Source organism: Loxodonta africana, chromosome 12 (genome assembly GCF_030014295.1).
Source record: "Loxodonta africana isolate mLoxAfr1 chromosome 12, mLoxAfr1.hap2, whole genome shotgun sequence".
Lineage (NCBI taxonomy): Eukaryota > Metazoa > Chordata > Mammalia > Proboscidea > Elephantidae > Loxodonta > Loxodonta africana.
In genome coordinates, this window is record NC_087353.1 from 84,935,902 (window position 1) to 84,947,833 (window position 11,932).

Below are 11,932 nucleotides of genomic sequence, written 5' to 3' on the forward strand. Positions count from 1 at the left end.
CCTTCTGGAATATTCTGTACATTACAGGTAGAGCATCCAGGACTTGCAGGAGGAAAAGAATCAAGGGCTTCCAGGTGCCTGGGGTGTCCTTTACAGAGGGAAAAATAGGTCTGGGAGAGGGGAATCCAGACTTCTGTACACGAGTTTGAGTCGCCTGCCATCGGGGGAGATGTCAGGTGGGCTCTTGGATGGGGAGGTCGCAGATAATGAGGGCGTGACCTAGAGCAGTGGCCAGGGGAGGAGAGAAGGGATTTGAGAGTGGGAGAGGGGGATTAGAAGCAAGCGGTGACTGGCTGGGTATCAGAATGGGGGTGGTGACGTGGAAGTTTCCGACTTCTAAAACTGGTTCACAGCAACGCGGGACCTCAGAGGCACCGAGAAAATGAAGCCGCCCCAGCCCTGCCCCGAGGGACGCGCCACGAGGGCGGAGATGCAGAGAGGGCCCCGCCACAACTCGCTGTAACGTGAGCCTGGCTCCGGCGGAAGGGCTGCCAAGGGCCGATCAAAGGCGGTCTCCCGGGCTCCGAAGACAGAGCGAGCTTCGCCCTCCGTTGGCAGACACCGGCAGGCGTCCGGGAGGAGGTGTAATTTAGGCAGAACTTCCAAGGCGACGCGGAGACGGTCGGCAGGGTCTTTGAAGAAAGCACTCCTTTGAGGTCCCAAGGGCTGGCGTCCTCCATCCAGAGCGCGGCTAGGAAAGGAGGCGGGGAGTGGGCGGGGCCGGGGCGGGGCCTGGCGTCGACTCGGGAATCTTCGGCCCAGGCTCGGCACTCCTGCCCCTCATCTCCGGTCCCTGCATGAGCCCGGGGCCGATCCGGAAACAGCCGAGCGGATCCGGAAACAACCGAAAGGACCCGGAAGCGGTGAGAGCAATCGCCAGGGAGTGAGGGAATCCGCCGTTTGCACAGAGGCGATGGCGGCAGCTGCGTCGGCTGCTGCGGGCGAGGACGGCCGGCGGCGGCCAGGGGTCGGTACGTGAGGGCGCGTCCATGCACGCGAGGGGCGGTGAAGCCGGAGGTGGGGCTGAGCTCAGTAGCCAGCGGAGAGGGGGTGGTGAGGGGGAACCTGGAGAGAGGGCGGGGCCACGCTGCCGTGAAAGACGGGAGGCGGGGCCTGGAGCCACCGGAGAAGGGGGCGTGGCCTGACGATTCAAGGGTTAGGGCCAGGGACAGGTGAGAGGTGGAGCCCAGTGAGGGAAGGGGCGGGGCCAGGTGTGTAGAGGGGCGGGACTATTGCATGGGCGGGGCCAAGTCAGAAAAGGGAGGATTGGGTGAACGGAGAAATGGAAAGAGGCGGGACTCCAGGCAATAGAGGCGGAGCTAGTTAGAAAGGAGGCGGGGAAGGGGCGGGGCAGGTGAGTGGGTGGGGCCAGGTAGAGTCCCTCTGGTTGTAGTCCTAGTTTGCAGGGTGCAGATTTGCAGGGGTGTTGGGGATCCTGGAGGAGATGGGAAGAGAGGCTGATCCCTGCCCCCACAGCGCTGGACCACCAGCCCCAGGAGGGGGCAAAGGCTGAGGCTGAGTCCGGGGAGCTCTGCCGTCTTCGAGCCGAGCTGGCAGCTGCCCTGGCAGAAATGGAGACCATGAAGGCTGTGGCGGAGGTGAGCGAGAGTACGAAGGCCGAGGCTGTGGCTGCAGTGCGGCGGCAATGCCAAGAGGAGGTGGCCTCGCTGCAGGCCATCCTGAAAGGTGAGAGGGGTCTTCCGCTGCGCTCTGCCTGTTAGCCTCATTCGGGGGAGTGTGTGACAAGAAAGAGTTCAGCCAAGCTTTGCCGGGGCACAGAGAAGCTCTGGGTAGCTTAGCAGAGAAATGGGCGCCCTTCCTTTTGCGTAGAGGCCTTGCCTGTACTCTCGGCAGTGCTGCCAGCTACAGCTAAATTTAGCCTGAGCATCGACCTGTTCCCTTGTCCCATGTCTTTCCTTGTCCCTCACTGATGACTGATCAACCCAGAAGATGAGCAGGGTACTTCTCAGTTCCCTGAGCCAGCTTCATTTTAGTCTGGCCTTCTGGGCTACAGATCCAGCCCTGGGCCCAGTCTCTGTGAGACTTGAGCCTAAGCCTCAGGTTTCCTTCCTTCCCCCAGCTACCCCTGAATCTGCACCTCACCTCTGCCCTCCTTCTGCTGCTTCCTCCACTTCTAATTCTCTGTATTAGTACTCGGGATGCCCAGCTCCCCTTGCCCCAGACCTCCAGCTGCTTTTCCTGGTTCCTCCTCCTGTCAGTGGCCCTAGGCTCCGAACTAGCTTTCAAACCTGTCCCCAGCCTTTTGCCGCCAACTGCTGTAGTGGGGCCCTTGTCAGCTCCCTCCTGGACTGTCACCCCAGCCTTCTCACAGAGCTCCCTCTTTAATCTGGCCTTGACATTGACTTCCAGAGTAAACTTCCTAAAATTCCCTTCACACCATGTCATTTTCCCTTTCTAAAAACCTTTCCTGGCTTCAGGGTTCTCTAGGGCTGTATTTCCCACATTTCAAGCATCCACTGAGCACTTGCACAATGCGGTCTTATTCCCGTATGCCTTTGCCTGTTATTTACTTAATCTATTTGTTCTTTAAATAGATCTACTTTCTTAAAACTTACGTAAATTAATTTTAAAGGAAACTTTCTAACTCTGCTATATAAAGAAATAAACAATAGCTAGCATTTATTAAATGCTTACTATATGCCAAGCACTGTGTGAAATGCTTCACAAATATTTCATCTTTGAACAAACTTTGAGGTAGGAACTATTATCTTTCTCCATTTTTCAGAGGAGTCTCTGAGGCCCAGAAAGGTAAATAACTTGCTTGAGATCCAGAGCCCTGGTGGCACAGTGGTTAAGAGCTACAGCTGCTAACCGAAAGGTCAACAGTTCAAGTGCACCACCTGCTCCTTGGAAACCCTATCGGGCAGTTCTACCCTGTCCTGTAGGGTTGCTATGAGTCAGAATCGACTCGATGGCAAAGGGTTTGGTTTTTCTGGTTTATGATCACACAGCCAGAAAGTGACAGAAGAATTAAACCCAGGCAGTCCAGTGGCAAAACCTTTATTCTCACCATTAGTACACTTTAACATAAATAACTATGCAAATAAAAAGTGTCTGTATTCCACCCCGTATCATCTCCACCTCCCACCGATGTACAGGATGAATTGCAAACTCTTTGGAGTGCCATTCAAGGCCTTGTGAACTGTCCACCGCCATTGTCTTCCCACTTCCCAGCATCTGTCCTGGACGACCTTCATTCCAGCTCCTCCTGGCATGCCCCCAGTACACCAGCCACTGTCCCACCTCTGAGCATTTGCTCCTGCCGGGCCTTTCCCTCCATCACCACCTAGCAGTGTCTACTCCTCTTAACCAGATCTCAGAGGGAGTAGCTCCTCCCTCAGGGTCCACAAGCCCAGGAAGGGTCCTCTCATACAGCTCTCCTTACACAGCATCGTAACTTATTTCCACAGCTGCCTTCCCACTAGACTATGAGCTTTGGTGGCAGGGTTTGTGTTGAGTTGATTTCTCTATTTCCAGAGCCCGGCTCAGAGTCTGGTCCAAAATAAATATTTATTACTACGATTAAACATTGATTGTTATTGGTACTTGCTAATAGGAATAGATGGTATGTGTTAAGCGTTATTGTGCACCAGGAAGAGGGAGCTGAACACCTTACATATGGCATCTCCTTTAACCCTTTAACAACCCCTGAAGTTAGCGTCAGTATCACCATTTTGCAGCTTGAGGACACTGATGTGCAGAGAGGCTAAGTGATTGCCCGGCTCCCATGGCAGTTGGGTAGCAGAGTCCAGGTTCAAGCCCAGGTCCGTCTCTCTGCAAAGCTACTGTCTTAACCACTAGGGTCAGCTGTTTGTAGAGAGTCAATGCGTTGAGAGCCACCCCCCATCACAGGTGGGGCCTGCCTACTGACCCTTCCTCTCCCTGCCCTTCCTGCCCTGCCAGACTCCATCTGCAGCTATGAAGCCCAAATCGCTTCTCTGAAGCAGGAGCGGCAGCAGCAGCAGCAGGAGTGTGAGGAGAAGGAGCGGGAACTGGGCCGGCTGAAGCAGCTTCTGTCCCGCGCTCACCCCCTGGACTCGTTGGAGAAGCAGATGGAAAAGGTTGGGGCTGAGATGGCTCCCGTCCTCCCCTGGATTTGGAAAGAGGTTGAGGCAGCCAAAGACAGTGGGGCAGAGGGATTGTTGGTATCCCGTTTCCACATCACTTAGGAGTGGGGAGCCCAGTAATAATTCTGGATATAGCACAGAGTTACCACACGAGGCAAGGTTCTGGCTTGCCCCTGACTAGAGGAGTGACCTAGAGCAAGTCAGTTTGCCTCCAAAATTAAGGGAGAAGAAAACAAACACTTAAGAATACCTCTCAAGCCCTAGGAACTGTGCTATGTGCTTGACAGAATGAATCTTCTGAGTCTCACTCTGTGAAGTAGGCCTATTAGATCCATTTAACAGATGAGTAAAGTGAAGTTCAGAGAGAGTCAGCAATTCTCCCAGGGTTGCACAGCTAGAAAGAAGCAGAGTTGAGCTTTAAATCTAGGCAGTCTGGTTTCTAAAGTTTTTATTCATAATCTTTATGGTATATCACTTCCTTTATTATTATTATTGGGAGCCCTGGTAGCACAGTGGGTAAAGTGCTCAGCTGTGAACTGAAAGGTCAGTGGTTTGAACCCACCAGCCACTCTGCAGGAGAAGGATGTGGCAGTCTGCTCCCATAAAGATTACAGCCTTGGAAACCCTATGGGAAGGTTCTACTCTGTCCTGTAGGGTGACTGTGAGTCAAAATTGACTTGATGACAACAGGTTTGGCTTTATTATTATTATTGTTATTGCTATTATTAATAATAATAGCAAGCACATTATTACCAAACTCATTATCTTTCAAAGTAAGTTAATTGTCGCTACCTCATTTGACTGTCACAGCAGCTCCGTGAGATAGGTATTTATTAATACCTCATCTTATGCCAGAGGAAACAAGTTCATCGAGATGGAGTAAATTAAATTATCTGGTTAGAAAGACAAAAACCAAAACAGGAACCCAAGAAAGGAAGGCTTCCAGCCCACAGCCTCCCAGTGGCTGCTACTTGCATTCAAGACGTTCCTGGGGCTCAGTTATGCAGAGTGGTGAAGGGCGGGCTCTGCCGAATTAAAGCCACCTGGTACAGCAGAAGGGCATCAGGACTGGAGTCTGGTCAGTTCCAGTCGTGGCCCAGCCCCTGAGTTCAGCCATCCATCCCTCCATTGAGCATCTGCAGAGTGTGTATCCCAGGCCTGAATCAGAGGCATTTTGTTTAGGTCACGCAGGCTTACCTTGCCTCTTGCCACTGTTCACATAAGAGGTTTGGAGAGTTAAACTGAGCTTGTTGGAGACAGATTTGAGAGTGAGTCAAGAGGGAGAAGCAGCATGAATTGGAAGAGGGTGGTGGCAGAGAGAGAGAAGACAGGAATGACTGGCAGGCTTCTTCTGCCTTAAACAACTGGGTGGATGGCAGCACCATTCTTGCTGATCTAGTGCTTGTGGTGGGAGGAACAGCATCAGGGAGTTGGTTCAGTCAAATGAGGTAGTGACATGAACTTACTTTGAAAGATGATGAGTTTGGTAATACGTGCTTGCTAATATTATTAATAATAGCAATAATGATAATAATAAAGCCAAACCTGTTGTCATGTACATGGTTAGAGAAGCCTGTGGGACATCCAAGTGGACATATCCAGAGGCTCTTGGCTGTGCACATTCACCAGGATTCCCCACCTGAAAAGAGACCAAAAAGAAATGGTCAACGATGTGGTAATGATGGGAGTGTGAAGGGATATAGCAGTTAGGATGAGGTTTAGCCATGTGACTGAAAATCCAAATTAACAGTGGCTTAAATAAAATAGAAGTTTACTTTTCTTAAAAGTCTAAAGGTAGGTGTTCCAGGGCTGTTGAGACAGCTGAGCAAGTCATTGGGAACTCAGGCTCCTCCTATATGGCTGTTTTGCCATAGGCCTCATAGTCCAAGATGGCTACTTAAGTGCCAGCCATCATGTCCACACTCCAGCCAGCAAGAAGAAGGGGGAAGAGGAGAAGTAAAGAAAGGCACACCCTCTCTGTACAAGGAATTGTCCTGGAATTTGCACATGGCACATCTGCTTACATCTCATTACCTGGGACCTCATCATATAGCCATGGTTAGTTGCAGGGTAAGCTGAGAAATATAGACGGTATTCTAGAATTTAGGCCATGTGACAAACTAAATGTGTGAGATTCTATGACAGAAGAAAAAAAGGAGAAAGGATGTTGGGGAAGAAAAGTGAGCAAGTGAGCAGCAGGAAGATAGTCCTGCCCTTTGCCCTTTTACCTGCCATGTGTCCTAAGCCAAGTCCTGTAAGGTCTGAGAGCCTCTATCGTCTCATCTCTAAAATGGGATGGGGCGGGAAACAGTGCCTCCTTGAGAGGACTAGAAGAGCTGATGTGTTTGGAGAGAACGCTGAGCAGACCTGAGGGTGCAGCAGTCCGGAGAGGGGACTGTCGCTGCCAACCTTCTATCCCCAGGCCCACGAGGACTCGGAGAAGCTGCGGGAGATTGTGCTGCCCATGGAGCAGGAGATTGAGGAGCTGAAGGCGAAGCTGCTGAGGGCAGAGGAGCTGATTCAAGAGATCCAGGTGAGGGGTGGCTGGGGGTGAGGAGGGAAGAATGGGTTCCTCAGGACCCTGGCCCCCCAGCCTCTTCCTGCCCCTTCTCCCTAGAGACGGCCCCGGCACCCCTCTTCCTTGCACGGCTCCACAGAGTTGCTGCCCCTGTCCCGGGACCCGTCTCCCCCACTGGAGCCTCTGGAGGAGCTGAGTGGAGAAGGGGGTACGGCAGCCGAGGCCTTCGCCCACAACTGTGATGACAGCGCTTCCATATCCTCCTTCTCCCTCGGTGGTGGGGCCAGCAGCAGCACCTCCCTGCCCCATAGCCGCCAGGGCCTGAGCCCTGAGCAGGAAGAGACGGCCTCCCTGGTGTCCACGGGCACCCTGGTCCCTGAGGGCATCTACCTGCCCCCTCCTGGTTACCAGCTTGTCCCAGACAACCAGTGGGAGCAGCTGCAGACAGAGGTGAGTGGAGTGGGCATGGCCTGTGGGCTTGCATGTGCCCATCTCTCCCTTCTCCAAGCACTTACTGAGTGCCTACTGGGACCAGGCCCCAAGCTAGAGCCGGGAGACCACAATGAAGAAGGCAAACGCCTACCCTCTTGGAGCTTCCTCCCAGGGAAGGAAGTCAGACATAAACACGCACACGGATACCTAAGGAGGATACTGCGACAGAATGAGATGGTCAGAAGAGAATGGAATAGGGTCATGGGGTAGAGATTAGTGGTGCAGGAGACTGGCCACCCCCAGCTAAGGCTTGAGCTAAGACCTGAGCGATGAACAGGAGGTGCTCTTTGAAGTTCAGGGCCTCCAGAGGTCAAAGGCCCTGAGGGAAGATAGACCATAGTATGTCTGAGGAATAGCAAGGCCACCAGGTGGGAGGATGGTGGGCAGGGGGGAGAGGAGGGATGAGATCAGGAAGAAGGGGTCCCTGTGAGGTCGGGCCTCATTGGGCTGCCGTGGAGCTCAGATATTAGGTGAAGGGCAGTGGGAAGCTTCCAGAGGGTTTAAGCCAGGAAAAGGGCCTCTCTGCTTTAGGCTTTTAAAAGATGACTTGGGCTACTGTGTAGGAAGAGACTGTAGGGGCCGGGGGCAACAGGAGGCGCTAGGAGACCAGGTGAGAGATTCAATGGAGGTTAGGAGGAAGTAGCTGGGACCAGAGGTGACAGTGCAGATGGAAGGAAGTGGGTGGACTGGGTTACACTTGGAGGTAGAGGGTCAGGGCCTGCTGATGGTTGGGACATGGGGAGCGAAGGAAAGGGAAGAGTCGGTGAGGCAGCGTCAGTTCCTGGGCATTGAGCCTGAGCAGCTGTGTGGATGATGGCACTGCAGCCTGAGATGCAGACAGCGTGGGATGAGAGGTAGGGAGGGGGGAAGGCCAACCCTGGGAAGATAGAGGCTGAGGTCAGGGCTCTGTGGCAGGGGCAGCAGCTGCAGAAGGACCTAGAGAGGCTCAGCCGCGAGCGAGATGAGCTACAAGAGGGCCTGAGACGGAGTAACGAGGACTGTGCCAAGCAGGTGGGTCCCAGCTCAGCTCTGGCTCGTGCGGGGCCTCTTGCTGCCCACCTTCTCTAGGGTGCTGCCCCTGGCCTTACCCTCACCCTCCTTCCACCCACAGATGCAGGTACTCCTAGCCCAGGTCCAGAACTCGGAGCAGCTGCTTCGGACCCTGCAGGGGACCGTGAGCCAGGCCCAGGAGCGGGTTCAGCTGCAGATGGTGAGGGTCGGCCCAGGAGAGAGAGGGGTCTGACAGGAATGCAGGAAGGGAGCACATAGAAAGTTGAGACACCTGCCCTCCCCATTAGCCACTCCGATGCACCCTGTAGTTGGTGCCAAATGGGTAAAAGGGTTTCAGGGGCAGCTCAGTTCTGTGGCCACGCAGGGGTTCAATTTACTGTGTGGCCTTGAGCTAATTCTGCAGACTCAGAGCCTCAACACTGCTGTCTAAAAAATTGAGCTAAGGGGACCTAGTTTGCAGAGTTGTGAGAATTAAATACAGAGATTGTGAAAACGGATTCTTAGCAAGACCAGAGGGCAGAGGTGAATGGTTGAGTCAGGCCATTTGGGAGACAGTGTGTGTGCTCAGAGCCGTGGCAAGCCGGGGAGCACAGGACCTGTCTGGAGGGCTCTGCTGACTGTCACCCGTGGGAATGCAGGCTCCGTGCTGCCAGATTGTCAGGGTTTTGAAGGAAAGCCAGAAATCTGGATATTTGTGTGATGTCTCCCAATTTTTTTAAAGTTGGCAACTCATTTGAAAGTTGACAAAAACCATGTGAACCAAGTAAAACGCCAGATGTGACCTTTGGGCTTCCAGGGTCAGGGTGGAAATGGACTTGGTGAGTGTGGACACTTAAGAAAGGATGTTCTCCTCTCTGGGTAGATAAGGAAGGAGTGGGCTCTCTGCCTGTCAGTCACGGCTGTGAGGGCCCAGGGTTTGACTTCATAGGGAGTTAGAGATGCCCTGTTCCCCTCATCACCTGGTACTAACTGCCCATCCCCAGGCAGAGCTGGCCACCTCCCACAAGTGCCTGAGCCACAAAGTAAAGCGGCTGAATGAGGAGAACCAAGGGCTCCGGGCTGAGCAGTCTCCATCTGCAGCCCCCCGGGGCCTGGAGCAGGAGGATGGCAAGCAAGAGGCGCTGCCCAGCTCAGTGCCGGTGAGGAGAATGTGGGCACTGGGGCCACCCTGTCAGTCCTTCCTCTCCAGGACAGTGCAGCATTGGCCTGGGGCCACAGGGCTGGTGGACAGATCCAGGCTGCCCTGTATTAGCTGCATCACTTTGGCCAATTCACTTCACGCCTCTAAGGCTCAGCTTCCTCATCCGTAAAATGGGACCATACCCCCTCCCCAGCATTGACACGAAGAGAATATGAGCTCACAGAATGCACAACACAAAGGAAGCAGACATTTGGTTGGTTGGTTGGTTATTTCTAAGTGATGTCAGATCCACTAAATTGGATTCATCATTATTTGTGGCTTGTGACAGGGTATCGTCATTGGTCTTGCATGGCCTTCTTTGATTTATTAGTAATATAATTTGTTAAAAGTTGACTGAAAGCATAAGGAACACCTGGAACTCTGCCTGACCCTGAGAACGGGAACTTGTATCTTTCTGCATGCACCTCGCGGCCCTGAGCTCTGTCATCTGGCAGCCCCTTGCTCTCTCTTCAGGATATTATGTACATGTGTGCCTAAACAATAGCCTGCTTAGCCTTTATTGTTTTTGAACTTTATAAAAGGGTATCTTGCTGTTGATGACCTTTGGAAATTTCACTCAGCACCATTGCTGAGAGTCACCCACATTGTCACATGTGGCTATGGTTTGTTCTTGTCTACTGGGTACAGTAGTTACTGCTGGCCCACAGAGTTTTATCTCTTGTCCTGGTGATGGGCATTTGGGTTGTTTCCCGTCTTCATAGTTTCCTTCCTTCCTTTCTCTTCGCTTTCCTCCCCTCGCCTCCCTCCCTGTGATCCCCAGCTAGCTGATGGCTCTCTGCCCTCCTCCCCAACGCCCAGCCTGTGACTCCCCTCCAACCAGTGGCCTGCTGCCCTCCTGCCCCACACCCAGCCCGTGACCACCCTCTAACTGGTGGCTGGCTTCCCTCTTGCCCCACGCCCAGCCTGTGACTTGCATTCCTTCCAGGAGCTGCAGCAGCTGGTGCGATACACGCGGCAGGAGGCGCGGGCCAGTCAGCAGACCCGGGAGCACGAGGCTGAGCGCCTGCGCATTGAAATTGTGACACTGCGGGAGGCGCTGGAGGAGGAGACGGCAGCCAGGGCCAGCCTGGAGGGGCAGTTGAGGGTGCAACGGGAGGAGTCAGGTGAGACAAGCGGAGATAAGCCCCCCACTCCCCACTCCCCACTCCCAGGAAGGCTGACCTCCCCACAGGGACCAGGCATGGGCCAGGAGGGGGTAGAGGAAACAGCGTGAGAATTCACCTTGACCTCTTATTCCTTTCCACACAGAGGTGTTAGAGGGTGAGTATGGGCTGGAGCTGGCCAGGGGTGGGGTGGGGAAGGGGAGTGGGTGTGGGCCTGACACTTGCCACTGTGTCTGACTTCCCAGCTTCCCTGTGCAGCCTAAGGACGGAGCTGGAGCGAGTCCAGCAGGAACAGAGCAGGGTGAGAACACAGGGCTGACCTGGGGCGATGGGGAAGGGGCTGCAGTGTGGAGAAGACCCTGACCAGCCCTTCCTGCCCTTTATGTCTCCCTCAGGCCGGGCAGCAGGAAGCGCTGAGGCCACCATCAGCCTTAGGCCAGACAGAGGAGGTCAGAGTTTGAGAGGTGTAAAACGGGCTGTGGCATCCAGACATCCCGTTCCTTTGGCCACGTGCCTTCCCATCTGTCTCGAGGCTGAGCCAGGCCCCAGCTTAGTGTCTTGTCTCCCCAGGCCCCGCTCACCGACCTCTTCTCAGAACAGAGGGCCAAGATGCTGCGGCTGCAGGCGGAGCTGGAGACCAGCGAGCAGGTGCAGAGGGATTTTGTACGTCTCTCCCAGGCCCTGCAGGTACGGCTTATCCCCTCCCCACCAGGCTTTATGACCTGTTCCGGGTCTTGCAAGGACAGTCCCCCAGCGGCAGGAGTCTTCTTCCCCCTGAGCTATTGCTCTGAGGAAGTTGACATCTTTTGTGTACGCTCTTAGTCCCATGAAAGCCTTCGTGCAGGGCCTGGGATGCAGGTGTGTGATGTGTTTGTTATATAAACCCCACCAGTGATCAACCCTCCCAGACTTCCTGGGGCTGCTCTCTTAGGACCCATTTCCTCCTTGGAACCTGAGCCCTCTGTTGGGTAGGGGAGGTGGGTTGGCCCTCACCCCAGGTAGGCTGACAGGTCGGGAGGGGCTGGTTTTCCCCGCTGAAGGCCCTCTGTATCCCCTGCATGTCCCCACAGGTACGCCTGGAACGGATCCGCCAGGCAGAGACACTGGAGCAAGTGCACAGCATCCTGGATGAGGCGCCCCTCAGGGATGTCAGGGACATCAAGGACACCTGAAGGGCCAGTGCAAGAATCCCCCTCACTCCCACCCATGTCGGGGAGACTGCCTTTCTTCACTCCAGAACCCAAGGCCTAGGCTTTGGGGCTCGGGATGGACGCTTCACCCTCTGCAGGCCTGGGGTCGAGGTGATGGGGCCACCGCTGCCGGCCCTCTAGCACCTCCTGCCAGGGGTAGCTGAGCCTTCTGCTCTCAGGGATGATACCTGGGTGAGGGTCCCAACCCCTTCCTGGAACCAAAGGTGCAGGCTCAGCCCTGCAGCTTTCTGGCCACCATGCTGCCTCCTGGGCCCCAGCCCTCTTCTTCCCCCTCAGTCCCAGCAGAACTAACAGCCGTATCTGTTACC

The 11,932-nt window shown here is 54.5% G+C and overlaps 1 protein-coding gene across 6 annotated transcripts; it reads left to right on the top strand.

Annotated features, from left to right (window-relative positions):
• The first annotated feature begins 359 nt into the window (after window positions 1-359).
• On the top strand, window positions 360-11,848 carry RABEP2 (rabaptin, RAB GTPase binding effector protein 2). Of its 6 annotated transcripts, XM_023558885.2 has the most exons (15): window positions 362-656; window positions 763-971; window positions 1,477-1,686; window positions 3,925-4,082; window positions 6,511-6,621; window positions 6,706-7,056; window positions 8,014-8,109; window positions 8,210-8,308; window positions 9,093-9,248; window positions 10,236-10,413; window positions 10,559-10,570; window positions 10,659-10,714; window positions 10,809-10,862; window positions 10,984-11,100; window positions 11,484-11,848. In XM_023558885.2, exons 2-15 carry the CDS (start codon window positions 914-916, stop codon window positions 11,583-11,585), a joined length of 1,758 nt encoding a protein of 585 aa, XP_023414653.1. In that variant the 5' UTR covers window positions 362-656; window positions 763-913; the 3' UTR covers window positions 11,586-11,848. The 6 variants fall into 6 exon arrangements, with proteins under 6 accessions (XP_010596783.1, XP_010596781.1, XP_064151860.1 ...); XM_023558886.2 differs by having other exon boundaries at window positions 363-863; XM_010598479.3 differs by lacking the exon at window positions 9,093-9,248 and having other exon boundaries at window positions 361-971.
• Window positions 11,849-11,932: the final 84 nt, after the last annotated feature.